Raw genomic sequence first — 19,064 nt, 5'->3', positions numbered from 1 at the left:
TGTGTCCCACCCAAATCTCATGTTGAAATGAAATTCCCAGCTGGAGGTGGGGCCTAGTGGGAGGTGATTGGATCATGGAGGTGGTTTCTCATAGATGGTTTAGCACCATCTCCCAGTGCTGCTCTGGTGATAAAGTTATCATATCTGGCTGTTTAAAGATGTGCAGCACCTCCTCGCTCTCTCGGTCCTGCTTCTGCCATGTGAGACTCCTGCTCCTGCTTTGTCCTCCGCCATGAGTGAAAGCTCCCTGAGGCTTCCCCAGAAGCAGCTGCGACCATGCTTCCTCTACAGCCTGTGGGACTATGAGCCAATTAAACTTCTTTGCTTTAACCCAGTCTCAAGAATTTCTTTATAGCAGTGTGGCAATGGCCTGATATAGTAAATAACCCAATTCTTATGTTTTAGGTTTTTTTTTTTTTTTTTTTTTTTGCTAAAAATTTCTATTAACAACCTTAATTTTAAGCACATGTTATGAATTTACATTTAGTCCCCTATGTCTTCTGGTATTCTCCTTTTTTTTTACTAAGTGGCACTAACTCTGAATGGCTACACCAATGAGTTTTCATATATTCTTAGAGACATCTTTCAAACCTACAATATCCTTTCATGAAAAAAGTCTCTGAGATAATGGATCTGGACACTTCACTATTTGCTCCATTAAGCTTATAGTCCTTGATGATTAACCTATTAGAGGTAACGTAATGAGTCAGATTAATATGCTCAATATTTAAGACGTTAAAGTTATATATTTGTACCTCACAATAAGTCTTTTGCAGAATATGCCAAGAAAATGTAACTCTTCTCCTGTATTACACCATTAGTTCTATTGAAAGATAAATACTGAAATTGTGATAATTTCAAATTCAGCACATTATTACAGATAAAATAAATGTTAACTGAATTAGATCAAAAGAAACACTGAACTCTGGCTTGTTGAATTTAAACTTTAGCTTTGTTAGTAAACACTTCCTCTTCCTTTAAAAATCACTTCAAACTACAGAGAACTGACTGTGGGGCTCCTTTAGAACAATCAGCAAATTTCATGTATAAGTACTCATAAATACATATACATTCATTGAAAAATAGTATTTTATTTTTAAATATATATATATATAATATACATATTCATAGGAAAATAGAATAAAGGTAGCAAGGAAGTACACCAAATTGTTAATAATAGTCATTTCTTGGAGACAAGATTTGAAGTGATTTTAATATTTTATTCATATGTTTCTATATTTTCCAAATTCTATACTGGATACAATTAGATATCAGATAGTTTTCTAAAAGCAGAGATGTTGGTGGAGTCAGGGAAAATGTCTAACAAGAACAGTTCACAACTTTTTGGTGTTTATTAATTCCAGAGGTAACACCGAATTAAGTAGTTAAACATAGCTGATTCAAAACCATATTTGTGTAACTTATCTATGTGAATTTCCAATTAAGCCTGTAAATTTAGGCAATTTAAGTGCCCTTGGTAAGACCTTATCAAATAGGATAAATTTGGTGGTAGCATGAGTCAGGGAGTGGTAGCTGGGAGAGTTGGCTTCCGCAACATTCCTAGACTCTGGTTGGTCCAGCTGGGTACACAGTGATGCCTTAACCGTGTTTGAAATACTAGAAGATCAGGTCTGAGGATTCAGAAAAGATGATGATTCAGTATTTATCTGTTAAAGTCCTACCAAACCACTCAAAGGGATTTTTCCAGTTGTTTACACCCTTCTGCAACAGTATCTATTTCTTTTTTCCAAATAATATGAATAGATTTCACATTTCAAAAGGTGGAAAAATATAGCCTCAGTAGCTAGTTATAGATGGTTGGAAATTATCCCTATCTGAATGATGGAATAATTATGTTTTTTAAAAGATAACGATCCTACTATTCATTCTAAAATAAGAAAACTTGTTTTTAAACATAAATATCTTCACTGTCTTAGTGAGCACAGTCATCCAGCTTTCAGATCAGTACACTATTGAGCCAAACAGGCTTTTAAAACAAGCTCTCATATACTGTGAGCAGGGTAAGTAAGAGAAGAGAGTGAAAGAGACAGGCAAAGACAGAGACAGAGAAACAGAAGCTGAATGACTGATTATAGCTGTTCTCTAGGTTGCTACATCTTTTGCCAGAATAATCATTATCTTGTTCTGATTTGGGGTATATTTTAATTGAACTATTCATAGTATGCATAAAAGATCAAATCTCTGGATTTCCTTTGATGTACATAGTAAATCACTGACCTGATTCCATGTTTTATGTACCTCATAAAACTACCACAGCTACTATGCCCTTTCCTAATTCCTGAGATGTACAGTGTGAATCAGAATTTAAATGTTGCCGCATCCAAATCAGGACTCGGATTTAAATGCTAAGCATCTGAAGCAGGGTAGGCCATCAACCTGGTACTGTAAAATTATGAGCTTTCCTCGTCTGGCTACATTAATTTCCATCTCTTTGTCATTTTGATTTCTAGGAGATGTTTAGTCAAATGGAAAAAGAAAATTAGAGTGTGTGGGGTGGGTGGATAAAGCTATGGTCCATGAGTCCTAGCTTAGGGAGAAAGTTTTTTCTCTCTCATTGTACATTTTAGTTCAATTTAATCTGAAAATATCAATGCTACCCAAATGCTAATCTTATCTGGAAAAGAGAGTAAAGAAACAGAAGGTTTAGGGCAACTAGTTCCTTTCTACGAAACAGAACAGAGCTTAAAAAGCCTAGTAGATAGCTTTCATTGCGGATTGCAAATTTAGAGTGACCACCTTTGTGTACCTTAGTGCTCAAACTACTCCCTGTGCCTCAAACATTTCCCTTTTTTTTTTTTTCACCTTCCAAAGTGTAAACCATAAAAGACAGCCTGACTAGTGCTACACAGGAGATAGCATAGGAGTGTGAATTAGATACAATTCCAGATATTCAACTTTTCCAGCCTAAAAAAATTATATCTCAATACCTTTCCCTATCTTGAAAGCAGTATCTATTTGCTTATACCTGTAGGAGGGATCAGTAAAAAGAGAGTCAATTTTTTTCTGGGCAGAGTGGGAACAGAAGACTCCCCACTGTCCGTTATATGTATTCTGTCTTTTCATCTTTCTATCTGGAGCTTTTAAGGGGTGTGTGTGTGTATAATAAAGCTTCAAAAATTAATACATTTGAAATATACCACACATCCTAATTTATGGCACAGTTTATTCCTATTATCCCAACATTATTATAATAGCACTAATTTTACACTTTAAAAAGTCTTTATTTTATAATAAGTCATATATGCTCACACTAGTTACAGCCCTAATCAAACAACCTTGAGCTAAAATCCTAATCCCATTTCTTACTAGGTGTGTAACCTTGAGGAAGTCTCTTAATTTCTCTGTATGTCTGTCTTCTCGTGCAAAATGGGGGTGATAGCGCAAGTTGAGTATCCTTTATCTGAAATCCTTGGGACCAGACTGCTTTAGATTTTAGATTTTTATGGATTTTTGAATATTTACAGAATACATACTGGTTGAGAATCCTTAATCTGAAAATTAAAAATCTGAAATGCTCCACTGAGCATTTCCTTTGAGTACATGTCAGTGTTCAAAAAGTTTTGGATTTGGGGACATTTCAGGTTTTTGATTTTGGATTTGGGATGTTCAACCTGTACGGCCTAACTCATATGGTGCTCCAATGAGTTACTGTATATAATTGAGGATCCAATGAGTTAATTTATATAATTTCAGAACTGTTCCTAACATATAATAAAAACTCAATAGATTGTGGTTATTATGAAAGTTGAACAGTCTGACTCTTCTTGCCCTCTAACCTAGACCCACAAAATTTCCAAGAAATCAATTATTTAACAAAATGCAGTATACTTAAGTGACTTTAGGTAACAAAGTGTCAATTGCTTTTGTAAGTCATATTTATATGAATAAATAATATTTATATAGTGGTTTTACTTTAATACACACTTTCCTACACATTATCACAATTTTTAATAACAATTCCATTAAGCAGGTATTATTAATATCCTTATTTTTCAGATTAAGACAGTCAGAGAAGTTAAGTCATCCCAATATCACAGACAGAAAATGCCAAAGCCAGAATTTGAACCAAATTCTTCTTACTCTAAATGCCATATTTTGCCACTATCAAATTCTTAATCATTTTGTTTCATTTTCAACTCAAGTTGAATTTTTACCTCAAATAGCTATCATATTTTGACATGTTTACCTTGATTCCATCATGGTATTTTTCATACTTTAATTGCATATTTACTCACTCAATTCTTCAACATAAAAATATTAAATTGCACAAGAGAAAAATCTATGAATTTCATCATTATATTTGGATGTGCAGTGCCCTTCTTAATTTCTGAAACACAAGCAGAATTTCAATAAATGCTTATTAAATTAAATGAAATCAGTTTCACAAGAAATGTCCTGGAAAATATTAGGCAAAAGGAAAATGCTTTCTGTTTGCCCAGTGCCTATATCCCAGCTCCCTGCTAAGTGATAGTTTGAAAAGAGGAGACAAGCCATTCACTTGGCTTAGGCTGAGGTGATAAAGGGGATTCATGGAGAACTTGATTAATTTCTCTGTCCTTTCCTGACATTTTTTCTTGGGCAATTTACTGAGATATGTTGAGGCAAACGCTGGTTTTTCCCAAGGAAATCTCCCTCTCTAGAAATCCCAGTCATAATATTAAGACTTCTTAAAATAAGAACAATACAGCCTAGTACGGTGGCTCACACCTATAATCCAAGCACTTTGGGAGGCCCAAGGGGTCGGATCACTTGAGCTCATGAGCTTGAGGCCAGCCTGGGCGACATGGCCAAACCTTGTCTCTACTAAAAAAAAAAAAAAAAAAAAAAGGCCAGGCATGGTGGCACACACATATAATCCTAGCTACATGGGAGGCTGAGGCACAAGAATCACTTGAACCCAGGAGGCAGAGACGGCAGTGAGCCAAGATTGCACCACTGACTCCAGACTTACAAAAGCAATTGATACTTTGTTACCTAAAGTCACTTAAGTATACTGTAGATATTTTGTTTATTAGTTGCTTTCCTGGATATTTTTTTGTGGGTCTAGGTTAGAGGGCAAGAAGGGTCAGACTCTTCAAATTTCATAATAACTACAATATATTGAGTTTTTACTATATGTTAGGAACTGTTCTGAAATTATATAAATTAATTCATTGGGTGACAGAGTGAGACTGTCAAAAAAAAAAAAAAAAAAAGAACAATATTAAGTACTTACTTTCTAGATCCATAAAGATTTCCATAGGCATTAGAGTCATCACCACTGTGCTCCTGGTTATCAATAGTAAAATTAGATTGGTAAAAATCAGAGTCAAATTGTGCCAAGTTTGACATCCTGAAAAATAAGAGTATGTTTTTAATAAGTTCATGAGTCAATAAAACTTAGTTTGAGATATTTACAAAGCTCAACTGACAATGTGGTTATGGCTGGATTCCTATCAGAAAACAAGATGTCCTTTGAATGGGGTCAATAAGGTATTGGGGGAAGGGTATAGAAATATATGCTAGAAAGTTATTTACAAAATGTGTTATCTTCAACTACTTTGTCTGAAGTTTTCACACCCTGGACTGTGGCTTTTAATATGTTGACTTTAATTGATCTGAAAGGACTAATTTTCTCCAAATATCTTATTCTTAGCAATTTAAGAGAAAAAGCTTAAAACTCAGGACATATCTAGAAGGATTTCCCTAAAATGACGTGTTTTTCACTTTAAGCGTGCGCGCGCGCACACACACACGTAGAAAGGATTATTATCTGCAAATGGCTGATAATAATAATACTCCTTCCCAAAGCAAAACCAAAACCCTACAAACCGATTTCCTTGTTCTACTTGGCAATTCTTTAAAAGTGTTTGGATTATTTTCCTTTTTCTTTTGCTCTGGACACTGCACCTGGGCTTCTGGCTGAGTCAGAAAGAAAAAGATTCAATCCTGCTAAGGAAAGTCTTTTCTATACACTCTCTCTATAGTTTCCACTCACTTCTGGGAGTAAAGAGGAGTGATTGTTTTTGAATTTAGACCTAATGGCCAGGAATACAAGAGGGAAAAATAAAGAACTGAGAGAAGGAAGAGGTATAGGAGAAGAGGACCTAAGAGAGGTAATAGTGGCTCTTTGGATAAAAAGTAGAGAATAGAGAAGAGACTCTTTTCAACTGGACAAATGTGGTTATTCAACTCAACATTTAATTCTTTATTTTTCTTTGAAAATCTTCTTATTTTAAAAGAGTGGATTTAAAAATCACCAGGAGTAATCCATATACTTATAATAATATGTGGAATACTACTTATAAGAAATCTCAAATGAAATCGCATAAACAGCCTCAACTCTAAGGGTATCATTAATCAGAAATATTCAAGTAACAATTGTTAAATATATTAAATTTGTTCAGTTCAATAAAAACACAAAAAGCTTCTCTAGAATTAGATGCAGCGATTCATACATCTGATGCAATAAATCAAGGTTTTACATTAGTAATGTGTATAAAAGTAGCTATGAATTATTTAAACTAAAATCAGGACTTAGTGATAAATCTTTTAACAACTTATAAGTTAAAGAACTTAAAATGTAATAGCATAACTTTCTCAATACATGAAAATATGTTATTATAAAGCAAAGAGAGTAATTGAGAATACACTAAATTTTCATAACATGCAAAGCTTTATGTAATATGACTATTGGTACTACAGTACTTACTTAACTGAGCTTTGTATTTTGTTGAAATGCCAAGTCTTTTAGAAGGATCAGTCACATACCTCTTATTTATTTTTTATGGAAAGATCCTCCAGTAAAAGTAGCTTTGCGTGAGAAATTTAAAGCAAATCCTTTGGTGAAAAGATGACATGCTGGCTATATATACACCTTTCTAAATTTGTACTCTGACATCCTGAGCAGATGCTATAGCCAAAAATAAAAAAGCCTGCCAAAAGCCAAATACAGTATCTTATAACACTTATTGTGGTTTACAAACACAGTGAACAGTGTACAGACATATAATTTGATAATATGGAAATTGTGGAATGATAGATACAGTTTCCTTGTGTACATGTCTATTAAACTCTGAGGTAAGATCATTTATTTGAGGCAAGCAGTTAAAAAGAGGCCTCAATGTCCCTTCCGTTTCATGGATTTCCTAATAATATGCAGTAAAAATCAAAATATGGCACATGATCTTATCGTGAAGATCTCAGCACCAAAATGAAAATGAGTTGTGGTCAATTTTATCTAAATCAGAGCTGTTCTGTTTATATGCGCAATATTTATGTAAACTAATTATGGTCTACCTCTGACTTTTTTCCTGCTTCCTACTTTTCCAGCAGAGGCCAAGATGGATATGCTAATGGTATCTAATGCTTCTTACTTGACGGACAGGTTCTGTACATTTTTGAGCCAATTCTAACCACTGGAAGGTGTTAGGCCCATCCCCACCCCAGGAAGCTCCCTGAGTTGGCCCTTTTCTGTATCACTGGGTCACTGCTGGGAGCCTACTCTCTGGTTCTGACCCAGTTAACCTGGCTAATACTATCAATTCTATCTAGATCTGGTGTTCTCATCCCTAATATTAATCACATGGTTGGAAGTCAAGTTCCCCTGTGGTTTGCTTCATGCTGATTCTCTTTTTTAGGACTTAAAACTTCCCATGCATCCAAGTCTCAGTAACTGAAATTTTATGTCCAAAGGCAGATAATTTGGCACTTAGGAATCTTCAACTGGAGCCAATGGCAGAAAGCTGAAGTAATTTCTTTCCACATTGTTTAAAAGCATTTGGAATTTGAATGTCTGTAATCACAGCTGCCCTTCCTACATTACTAGTCAGGCAACAATTGTTCACACATTTATCAAGGGAGTACTGTTGAGTTCCAGACTCTGTTCTAGATACCAGGTTTCAGAAACAGGCAAACTAAGTTACATCTTAGTACTGATTTTGCTACACCTACACCTAATAATAATGATTAACTGGGCATTGTTCTACAGACTTTAAGTCATTTAATTTTTGTAACAACCTGATAAGGTATTATTATCCCATTTTACAGAAAAAGAAATGGAGATTGAATAATTTTCCCAAGGCCATTAGCTAGTAGCTGAAAAAGTCAATGTTTGAAACCTAACTGAATTCAGAACTCACATTATCCAAGATAATTTCAGGAATTAAACAATAGAATATGCTATTAAGATGGAGCGTGCAAAGGGCAGAGGATTTGAATACTCAGGGAAGGCTTCTTAAGAGGGTCATTCGGATAGAGATCTGACGGATGATAATGAAGAAGTCACTTTAAAGACTACATGAAGAACATTTCAGGCAAAGACTTTCAGCTGGCAAGGAGTTTTGTGGTTTCTGGTTTAGAAAAAAGAAAGCCAGTATTTCTAGGGATTTTTGAATTAGAGAAAAGTTGAAGGAGATGAGGTCAGAGGTATGAACAGAGGCCAGATCAAAAAGGAGCCTGTAGGCCATGGTAAAGAACCTAAAGGTTACTATAATTGAAATGAAATGTCATTCTAGGGTTGTATAAAATGTGATGATATCCTTATTACTCACAAGTGGAAGAGGGAGACTGGTTAGGAAGAGAATGTTACAATAACACAGGCATGAGATGTGAGTGGCCTGAACTAGGGTTGCAGTGGAAGGAGAACTGGTACAAAAGTCATGGCAACTGAGGAAAAGATGAACTACAGGGGTCAATACTGAAGCAGTAATATCAGTAAAAAGAAAATTCAGTGCAGGAAAATGATGATGAGTTATATAAACTGAGGAAGGTCCAATGTATAGGTAGAGTACAGAACAAATACAGAAGATATTTGGAAAGACTTAATAGGATTCAACTTCTATTGAAAGGAGGAAGAAAGAAAAAGCAATTATTGAGGATGATTTCTAGAATTCTGTCAATTTTTCCATTCTAATGCATAATGCCATAGGAAAAGGCTACATGTTATATAGTGGCCAAATTTTGATTATCATCTTTTTTATTCCTTCTTTCAAAGTTCTTTACCTGAGAACACAGGTCCCTTACGAAAACAGCAGAGATTTACGGTACATTCTTTTTTTTTTTTTTTTTTTTTGACATGTAAATTCCATGAAAAGCCTACCAAAGGTAATATTTTTTATCTTAGTCCATTTAGATACATTTTAAACTTATTTCGTGATGTTGTACTTTTCAACAGTTTCCTTCATAAAAACCTGGCTCGATTAAATGAATTGTAGAAATATATGGACTGAAAATGGCATATAAAAAAATTAATCTCAGCCTCAAGTGAATTATAAAACATGAAACATTGAAGACAAAATGACTTCAGTCTCTTTAGAAGTGCATTAATGGACCATTAATGCATATACAAGAATATTTTAAAGCTATTCTTATAGATATAACACTGAGTATCTATAAAATACACATTTAAGTGAGTTTTTTCCATTAATGAATTATCTGATTGCTGTAGCACATGTTGAAGAACAGAGTGTAGATTGATATTACATATAGTCACAGTGTCATCAATTATTTTAACTCATCTGTTTCAGTAATTGTTTCTGTGTCCTGCATGACCAAAAAGATTGTATTATGTGAATAAAGTTTCTCACCTGATGTAAAAAAAGCCCCATGTTCTACTCATAACCACTTTCTTTTCCTTCCTTCTCATTTTCTTTTCTCTCCCTGCTCTCTCCTTACCTCCATCCTTTCCTTCCCTCCCTCAGTTCTCTCTCAGAACTCTCTCCTAAGCTGATGCTATCTATTCCCAGGGCTTTATAATTAGCTGTATATAGACAGTTCCCAAAGTTACATATGCATCCTTGACCTTTCTTCTCAGCATCAGACTACTTGATAGACATTTCAAACTTAACATAATCCAAACTGGATTCTTAAAGTCTCTACCCTTCCCAATCCAACACTGTCTTCTCTATTTCAAGAAATGACATCACAAAGCACCCACTCAAATCAGAAATCATCTAACTTCTGATGAATCATCTAATTTTCAACAAATTATATCGATTCTGTCTCTTAAATATATTTCTCACTAACTAATTTCCTCCATCTCCTTTGCTACCAGCCTGGTTGAAGTCACCATTTTCTCCCACTTACAATTCTCTTTGTAATTATTTAAAAAGTGAAATATCACTTTTATAGTAGCAAATTGGTAGGAGACAACAAAGTTCACTTAAAAAGACTGTAAAAATACACCTTTAACGACTTGCCAAAATCAGGAAAGATTCTTCTATGGTTGCTAACTGCAATTAGCAGTAGGAATCAATAAGAATTTCCATCCATAGTTTCTCAGCCTCTTTCTGGTGATCTGTCACGTGTTGCAGAGGCTGTGAGTTGCTCAACGGATATACCGACAACAATTTGCCATATACCTGACAGTTATGCATGCATATCTGTGTTAAGTTAAATAATGAATGATTTGATGTATGGATGAATGATCAGTATTATTAATACTGCATACTCAGAATCCCATATTTTAGTTGATGTCTATCAATCTAAGTATAATGCAAAATTGCGACATTCATCACTGCAGTACTCTGATATAAAAATGGAGGCTCAGAGAAGCAAAGTGATTTGTGCGAAGTCACACACCTAGGATGTGAAAGAACCTAGTCTGAAGCATCAGTTCTCTCACTTGCCCAGTTTTCTTTGATTACTCTGTTTCTCCAAAAATATTATGTATGGCTGCCCAGAACTCTCATGTTATGAATGTACCTATTTAGGAACACTAAATGATGTTTATTTATATCCTTCTACCCCAAATATTTTCAGCTGAATAGAGCTGCCAATAAACCAAAAGAAAAATATGTCATCATTTTCTATCTCTGCTGACAGAGAAACAGGTTGTTAGTTACCAGTGTTTATCATATAATTACTTTATTATGGCAATCTGTATTGCAATTTAATGCACATCTGCATTAATTCAGAGAAGAATACAATGCATTCTATTTTCCATTATTTATTTTTAATGCATTTTTATCAGTGTTCTCTAAATGCTCTTTTTGTTAGTACCACGTAAGATTTGTTCCTGATCATCTGCCTTTTAAAGACCGTGCTGCTTCTATTTTATAAGCCTGAAACTACAGCCCTGAATATTACAGAAACACATGAAAATAGGCATAAAATTCTGTTGCACTGCATGAATTTTAAAGAGCTCAATATGTTCTATAGCAAGCAAAGAAGAGAAAATTAAAGGATTTTGCTTCATTAATACTATCATAATTATCTTTGACTTTCAATTTGGTTATTTCTTCTTAATTTCCACTTTTTTCCCCTAAAGACTTTATTTGTCTTTATGGAAAACACTGCATTCTAGCAGACTTATTGCTGAACTCTTATTAAGTTTTTAGTTTGGCAATATGTTTTGTTAGCAAAAATATAATTTACACCTGAGATTATGAAAGTTGATACGAGCAGAAGTTGAGTTGTACATTCTTAGTAACCATATTATAATAATAGTCATTTAAATACATAATAAGAAGTCAAATTTACATCCATTTAGCAAATTTATGTAATTAATTTTCATAGGAAGTCTTTCCCATATACATTCTTCCACAAGTTATCTAACCACATAGATTCTTAGTTCCTTCATCAGTAAAAAGGAATAAAACTTATTCTTACCTCTTAGGTATTGTTTATTTCATCTTTATCTCATCCACTTAATTCTATTTTTCCATGTTTCACAATATATCAAGATTATTAATTAATGAATATATAACTTTTATGTGTGTATATAAACTTCAGTACAAAATATGAGGATTAAACATAGTTTTGCAAAAGGAACAATTGAGTACGGTAGCTGGCAAGTAGTGAATTGTCAATAAATGTGACCTGTTATGATTATATTTCTAGGTGATTATGAAACTGGATCAACAGCAAGCACTCACATTTACTCTTGTGTTCATTATTTACAATCTTTCAACACATAGTTTTTTCTACTTTTATATAACATAAATCTGAATAGTTATTTTACCAAAAGAAGATAGGAGGTTGGACAATTGCAAATGTTCTCTCTTATAGAGAGACTTCAATTAGAGAGTCAACATTTCCTTAGCATTCATGTCTCATTTTACAATTAAAAAAAAACCATTTCTAATAAGAAAAGAAAAAATTGACTTTATTGTCCAAGTATTACTTACTATTTTGACTGAAATCCTTTAGGTACTGCTCAGTAAGGACATATGTTTATGTTGACCATATTTCCTTTAGCAAAGAAAGGTGAAATTCTTTACAATGTTCTGTCGTAATTATTTTTTTTATGACAACATTGCTATTTCATGGCCTATGCAATTGCACCATTATTAAGATTTTTGTCAAAGTATTCCAAGTTTATTGTGAACACTTTATTATGATCAGCAGGTGAGAGTTGTTAAGATAGTTTGAGAAAAATGACCAGATATAGTATGTTTTTAATGTAATTGTCAATATACAAATTCTACTTCATAAAGAGTATCTCTACCTTCTTTCGATAGTAGAAACTAATGGCTCACAGCTTAGAATTTTAATTTAATTTGAACATTTACTCAAACATTGCCTCTATATAGGGAGTTCTTTAAAGGACAACTCTCTGCCTTGCAGTATTTATGTTTCATACACAAACCTGAGCTAGGGAAAGTAGCATATAGCATGAAAAATAATGTTTTAAATACAACTGAATCTTCTTTTTAAAAAATTTATAGTTGACTCTCTGGTTTAAAGTGTCACTAGGCCAGAAAGTTGTCTCACAATCCCAGCAAAATGACATATGAAGGTTTATAAAAGGATAAACATACCACAATGTGAAAAACTAATGCTTGGAGTCAACCTCTTGCCAGAGCCTGGGTAAAATTTCTGTGTTAAGGTTGATGAGCATGTAGTGAAAAAAAAAAAATGATTTTAGACCATCGCAGTCTTCCTATCATGCACCAGGACAGCTCATTGATATGAAAGGAAGAAGATTCCTGAGACCCTCAGAGATTCAGGCTTTGTAATAAATAGAAAAGCAGCCATCCCCCTACTGTAACGACGCTGCTTTTCTAAGTGCCAGAGAAATAATCCTGCTACCTGGTCTTATGGTCTGATATATATTTGGGGAAAGTCACTCCTGGGAGAAGGGAGGACCACTCTCAGGATATATGGTGAAAGGAAGTTGCGGCTTAGTGGGATTGGGGTGGAAGTTCTCATTAATTGTTATGAACTGGCTGGGTGCAGTGGCTCACACCTGTAATCCTAGCACTTTGAGAGGCTGAGGTGGGAGGATGACTTGAGCCCAGGAGTTTGAGACTAGTCTGGGCAATATAGTGAGACCCATCTTTATAAATAAATAAATAAATAAATAAATAAATAAATAAAATGTTTAAAAGTGTTATAGACTGAATGTTTATGTCCTTCCCCGACCCCCTGCCAAATCCATATGTTGAAATCTAAACCCAATGTGATGGTATCTGGAGGTGGAGTCTTTGGGAGGTTACTAAGTCATGAGGATGGAGCCCTCATGAATGAGATTAGTAATCTTATAAGAAGATGCCAGAGAGCTAGCTCTGTTTCTTTCCAATATGTGAGGATAAAATAAGAACTCAGCAGTCTGCAACCCGGAAGAGAGCTCGCATCAGAATTCCACTATGTTGGCACCCTGATCTCAGCTTGCAGCCTCCAGAACAAAGAAAAATAAATTTCCACTGTTGACAAGCCACCCTATGTCACTTTTTTATAGAAGCCTGAATAGACTAAGACACTAATAATGCTTCTATGCATCCTGGGAACTATAGTCTTCCCACTACCTTGTTGTTACAAGATCAGAGACAAGAAGCACCCAATGACAATACATACTAGGGGAATGAAGCTTTTCATGTATCACACTACTTTCACTCAAAATTCTGATGTGAAACTGTGCAAGACGATCCAATGGAGAGAGAAAACAATAGTAGACTATTTGTGTTAGCAGCTTTCATGCTGCTGATAAAGGCATACCCGAGACTGGGTAATTTATAAAGAAAAATCATGGTGCAAGGTGAGAGGCACATTTTATATGGCAGCAGATAGGAGAATAAGAATCAAACAAAAGGGGAACCCCTTATAAAACCATTGGATCTTGTGAGATCTATTCACTACCATGAGAACAGTATGGGAGATACTGCCTCCATGATTCGATTATCTTCAATCATCTCCCACCGGGTCCCTCCCACACAATGTGGGAATTATGGGAGCTACAGTTCAAGATGAGATTTGGATGAGGAGTCAGCCAAACCATATCACTATTATTTATATTTATTTCTATATAAAAATATGAAATATATTAATCATTACTAGTATTTAGTCTACACAATTACTGTACTCTCCCTGTTTGCCTGGGTTTATCTGCAGAGTTGGCTGGATCATGAGGAAGACCGGGAACCCATTACATGAAGATGTTGAAAGCAGCATCCATTTTCATTCCTTCCCTTTTACAGAGCCACAGGGTACTGTGGTTTGCAAGTGTGCATTAAATGTAGTTATAAATTATATTTTTTTAACTTAAGCTTGCCCTTACAATACGCATGCATGGCTTCAAAGTCAGTCAGAGAAGAGTAGGAAACAAAGACGTGTTAGTTTAGGAAGCAATGTAAAAAAATCTAGTAAAATAATGCAAATGATAGAGAGTATAAATGATAGTGCTGACAATTGGATCAGGGCTATAGAGACTACACTTAAGATATTATCTCCTAATTCAAAATAAAAGGGCAAAAAAATTAAAATGAAAAAGAAAACAAAGAGCAAAGAAATGACCAATTCATAATGGAAAAACCTGTGGAAAGCATTTAAACTCACTGTTAATAATTTTAAACTAAAATAAGACATAATGTTTGACCTATCGAGTTAGCAAAGATAAAACAAAATAAAAATATCTAGTTTTAGTAAGGCTGAAGACAACCAAAAATCTCATATAAAGTTTATTTTAGTATATATTGTTTTAAAAAATCTTTAGCGGGTAAGCGTTAAAAAGCACTATAAAACATCTATATTCCCTTGATTTAGCAAATTTTATAGCAAATCTTATTAGCAAAAATAACTTATCCTAAAGACTTAATCAGTGATATATATTAAAACAAAATCTTGGCCGGGTGCGGTGGCTCACACTTTGGGAGGCCAAGGCAGACAGATCATGAGGTCAGGAGATCAAGACCATCCTAGCTAACACGTTGAAACCCCGTCTCTACTAGAAATACAAAAAAATTAGCCGGGCATGGTGGCGGGTGCTTGTAGTCCCAGCTACTCAGGAGGCTGAGGCAGGAGAATGGCATGAACCCGGGAGGCAGAGCTTGCAGTGAACCGAGATCACACCACTGTACTCCAGCTTGGGCGACAGAGCAAGACTCTGTCTTTAAAAAAAAAAAAAAATTACAGTGACCTGCATGTCTAGTATTAGAGGACTAGTTAATTAAATCATGATACACCTATGCAATTGAACACTTTGCAGTTTGAGGCAGATTAAATATAGCTACAAATTCTTTGACACTCTTTTTTAAGAAGGGATGTAATTTCCTTCACCTTCAATATAGGTTGGCCTTAGTGACTTGGTTGACCAATAAAATATGGAGGAAGCAATGTTCTCAGACTTTCAAGGTTGGATAAGAAGCCATTTAGCTTTTGTCTGGATCCCTTGGAACACTTGTTGAGTCTGACTGCCATGTAATAAGTACCTGAGATTGTGATGCTGAAGAGGCTGTATGGGGAGACCGCATGGAGAGACTGACTACAAGATGAGAGAGAAAGAGATGCCTGATTTTCACGTTCCCAGCTGGTCGAGACATCCCAGTGGAGGCCACAGACATCACAGAAACAAGTCATTCCTGCCAGGCTTTCCCAAATTGCAGATGAATGCACAAAAGGAATGATTGTTTTGAATCACTAAATTTTGGAGTGGTTTGTGATATAGCAATAAATAACTAGAACACATTTGGTGAATTGAATTGGATTTTGAAAATGTTACATTGGCTCTGAGACCAAGTAGTAGGAAAAAGATGGAAGTGCCTCAAGGAGACTATATTAGTGGAAGCTCAAAGGGTCCCACGGTGAGGATTTGAAGGCGAGTGAAAAATATGTTTTTGTAGGATGGAAAAAATTGAGCCTTATTTTATGTAGTACCAAAAAGTTTGGCAATCCTGGTGCCCAGGTTAATGTGAAAAATAGACAGCAGAACTTTACAGACAAAATACAGAAAATGCCAAACAGTTTCTTGCAGCAAGTTATAAGAACATATAAAGAGACTGAACTACAAAAACTAAAGCAGGAACTGTTAAGATTCTAAATGGAATTTAGAGGAAATTTCAAAGGGCCAGGACTTGCTGGATTTGAAAACAAAATAGTTTTCCAACCTTAGTCTCTCTTAGCAAAAATTCTCAAACTAGAAAATAGCTTCAGCACAAAGATAAAACTTAGGATGCCACCATTAAAGTATGGGCTCAGAGATAAACTTAAGGTTGTGACTGTAAACTATTTGTTAAGACTTCAGACGATGTAAGGGTATACTTAGTAGGGCTTCTAAATATCTCATGGGCACGTCTTGTGAACCCTCTCAGTTAAACAACAGGGTTTTAGAAATATTAACATCCCACAAGAACCACACAGGGGGTCTAATGTGGAAAAAGGCCTGTCTTGGGAAGAAACATTTGTGGTGAAGTGAATTATAAATTGATCCATAAGAAATTCAAATAGGGACTCAGCGAATTGACTGAGCATCTCTGTTCTTTGAACAGAAGCTGGTAAGATTTGTAGATAGTACAATTTCTTACACAAAGTTTGCAAGTACTACAGGTTCCATTTGTTGCAACATGCATTTGTTGTCACTTGTAAAGGGTACACAGGTCTCTTTATGTCATCTTCTTAACAACAATAAAAAGCAGCATAATTTATTAATCCTATATGTTTCCCACCAGGGAGAAGACATCATTCATTGGGAGGTGAGAATTATTGGACTTAAACCTTCAAATTCTTAACATAAAAATGTACATTCAACGAAAAGTGTTGCAGATAAACCCACGCGGAAGACAAAAGATTACAGAAATATTACTTAGCAAGGCAGAATCAGAGAATGGGGACCAGGTCTTTAATTACCAAGTTAATTGGTTTTTATCTGTCATCATCTCTAGCCAGCAGATAGAGTTCTTGGTTCAAGGCACTCACAACTTTGAATCCTATAGAGGTAGTCAGCCTTTTTCTCTTCAATGCTCTTTCTTCCTTGTTTGTTTCTGAGTTATCTTCCTTCTGATGAACATGTGCTTTTCTTTAGTTATATTGAAACCATTTGTTACATTATACCAACTGTTGTGCTGTTCTGTACAGCAGTACCCCTTATCCCTACGGGATATATTACAAGACCCCAGTGGGTGCCTAAGAAAGCACAGATCCTATGGAACCCTATATATACTGTTTCTTCCTATACATACATACTTGTGATAAAGCTTAACGTATAAATCATGCTGCTATAAACACACATGCACATGTATGTTCATTGCGGCACTATTCACAATAGCAAAGACTTGGAATCAACCCAAATGTCCATCAGTGACAGACTGGATTAAGAAAATGTGGCACATATACACCATGGAATACTATGCAGCCATCAAAAAGGATGAGTTTGTGTCCTTTGTAGGGACATGGATGCAGCTGGAAACCATCTTTCTCAGCAAACTATCGCAAGAACAGAAAACCAGACACCGCATGTTCTCACTCATAGGTGGGAACTGAACAATGAGATCACTTGGACTCGGGAAGGGGAACATCATACACTGAGGCCTATTATGGTGAGAGGGGACGGGGGATGGGGGAGGGATAGCATTGGGAGTGATACCTGATGTAAATGACGAGTTGATGGGTGCTGACGAGTTGATGGGTGCAGCACACCAACATGGCACAAGTATACATATGTAACAAACCTGCACATTATGCACATGTACCCTAGAACTTAAAGTATAACAATAATTAAAAAAAGAAATTTACATGAAAGTCTAAAATAAAAATTGTACAGAAAAAAAAATTAGGTACAGTAAGAGACTAATAGTAAAACAGAATAATTATAACAATATGCTGTAATAGCAGTTATGTAAATGTGGTCTCTCTCTCTTTCCCTCAAAATATCTTATTGTACTGTAATCACCCTTCTTTTAGTTGATTTGATAACCAAGAAGGCTGCTTAAGTGACTAATGGGCAAAGAGCATACATGGTGTGGATACTTTGGACAAAAGGATGATTCATGTCCTGGGCAGAGTGAAGCAGAAGGAGGACAGAACAAGACAGGGCAAGACTTCATCATGCTACTCAGAATGACACTCAACTTACAACTTATGAATTGTTTATTTCTGTAATTTTCCATTTAATGCCTTTGGAACACAGTTGACCACAGGTAACTGAAACTGTATGCTTGCTATGGTTTGGATATTTGTTCCCTCAAACCTCATTTGAAATGTGATCGCAATGTTGGAGGTGGGGCCTACTGAGAAGTGTTTGGGTTCTGGGGTGGATCTCTCATGAACTGCTTAGTGCTATCCTTACAGTAATAAGTTCTTAATCTATTAATTCCTGTGAGAACTGATTGTGAAAAAGAGCCTGGCACCTTCCTCCCCACTCTCTCTTGCTTCCTCTCTCGCTATATGATCTACACACACCAGTTCCCCTTTGCCTTCTGCCATGAACAAAAGCAGCCTGAAACTCTCATCTGACATACATGCTGGTGCTGTGCTACTTGCAGATCATGCAGAACCATGAGCCAAATAAAACAATTTTCTTTATAAATTACCCAACCTCAGCAATTCCTTCATAGCGACACAAATGGACTACAACACTTGGAAAGAGAAACCACGTGTAAGAGGGAACTACTATACGTTATTCTTTTTTCTTGAAGTGGTTTTGGATATTCTTGAACTCATCTCCTAAAGATTTTAGGTTTTAAGTGATTAATGTAGTTGCTGTAATTGCTAAAGTTCAGATGGGTGTTTTGGCATCTAATAATAAAGGAAAAACCAGAACCACTATTGTGATCATCAAAGTGAGCACAGAGTTTATTGATTTGCCAGGCAAGAGAACACACACCAGAGAAGAAATTCAAGGAGTAGTTTTC

General features: G+C 35.4%; 1 protein-coding gene across 8 annotated transcripts in view; it reads right to left on the bottom strand.

The window, feature by feature from the left end:
- LOC105487691 (Yip1 domain family member 7) overlaps positions 1-19,064 on the bottom strand; it is a 55,102-nt gene that overhangs the window by 22,352 nt on the left and 13,686 nt on the right. For 3 of the 8 annotated variants that reach the window (XM_071093658.1, XM_071093660.1, XM_071093659.1), the window contains exon 2: positions 5,237-5,353. In XM_071093658.1, coding sequence (XP_070949759.1) covers positions 5,237-5,352 — 116 coding nt within the window. In that variant the 5' untranslated portion in view covers position 5,353. Of the gene's footprint in view, positions 1-4,207; positions 4,337-5,236; positions 5,354-6,712; positions 6,933-19,064 lie in introns of those variants that run through there. The other 5 variants (XM_071093664.1, XM_071093663.1, XM_071093656.1 and 2 more) reach the window with 5 other exon arrangements.

Source organism: Macaca nemestrina, chromosome 3 (assembly GCF_043159975.1).
Source record: "Macaca nemestrina isolate mMacNem1 chromosome 3, mMacNem.hap1, whole genome shotgun sequence".
Taxonomy (NCBI): domain Eukaryota; kingdom Metazoa; phylum Chordata; class Mammalia; order Primates; family Cercopithecidae; genus Macaca; species Macaca nemestrina.
This window is presented reverse-complemented; position numbering and strand designations above follow the sequence as displayed.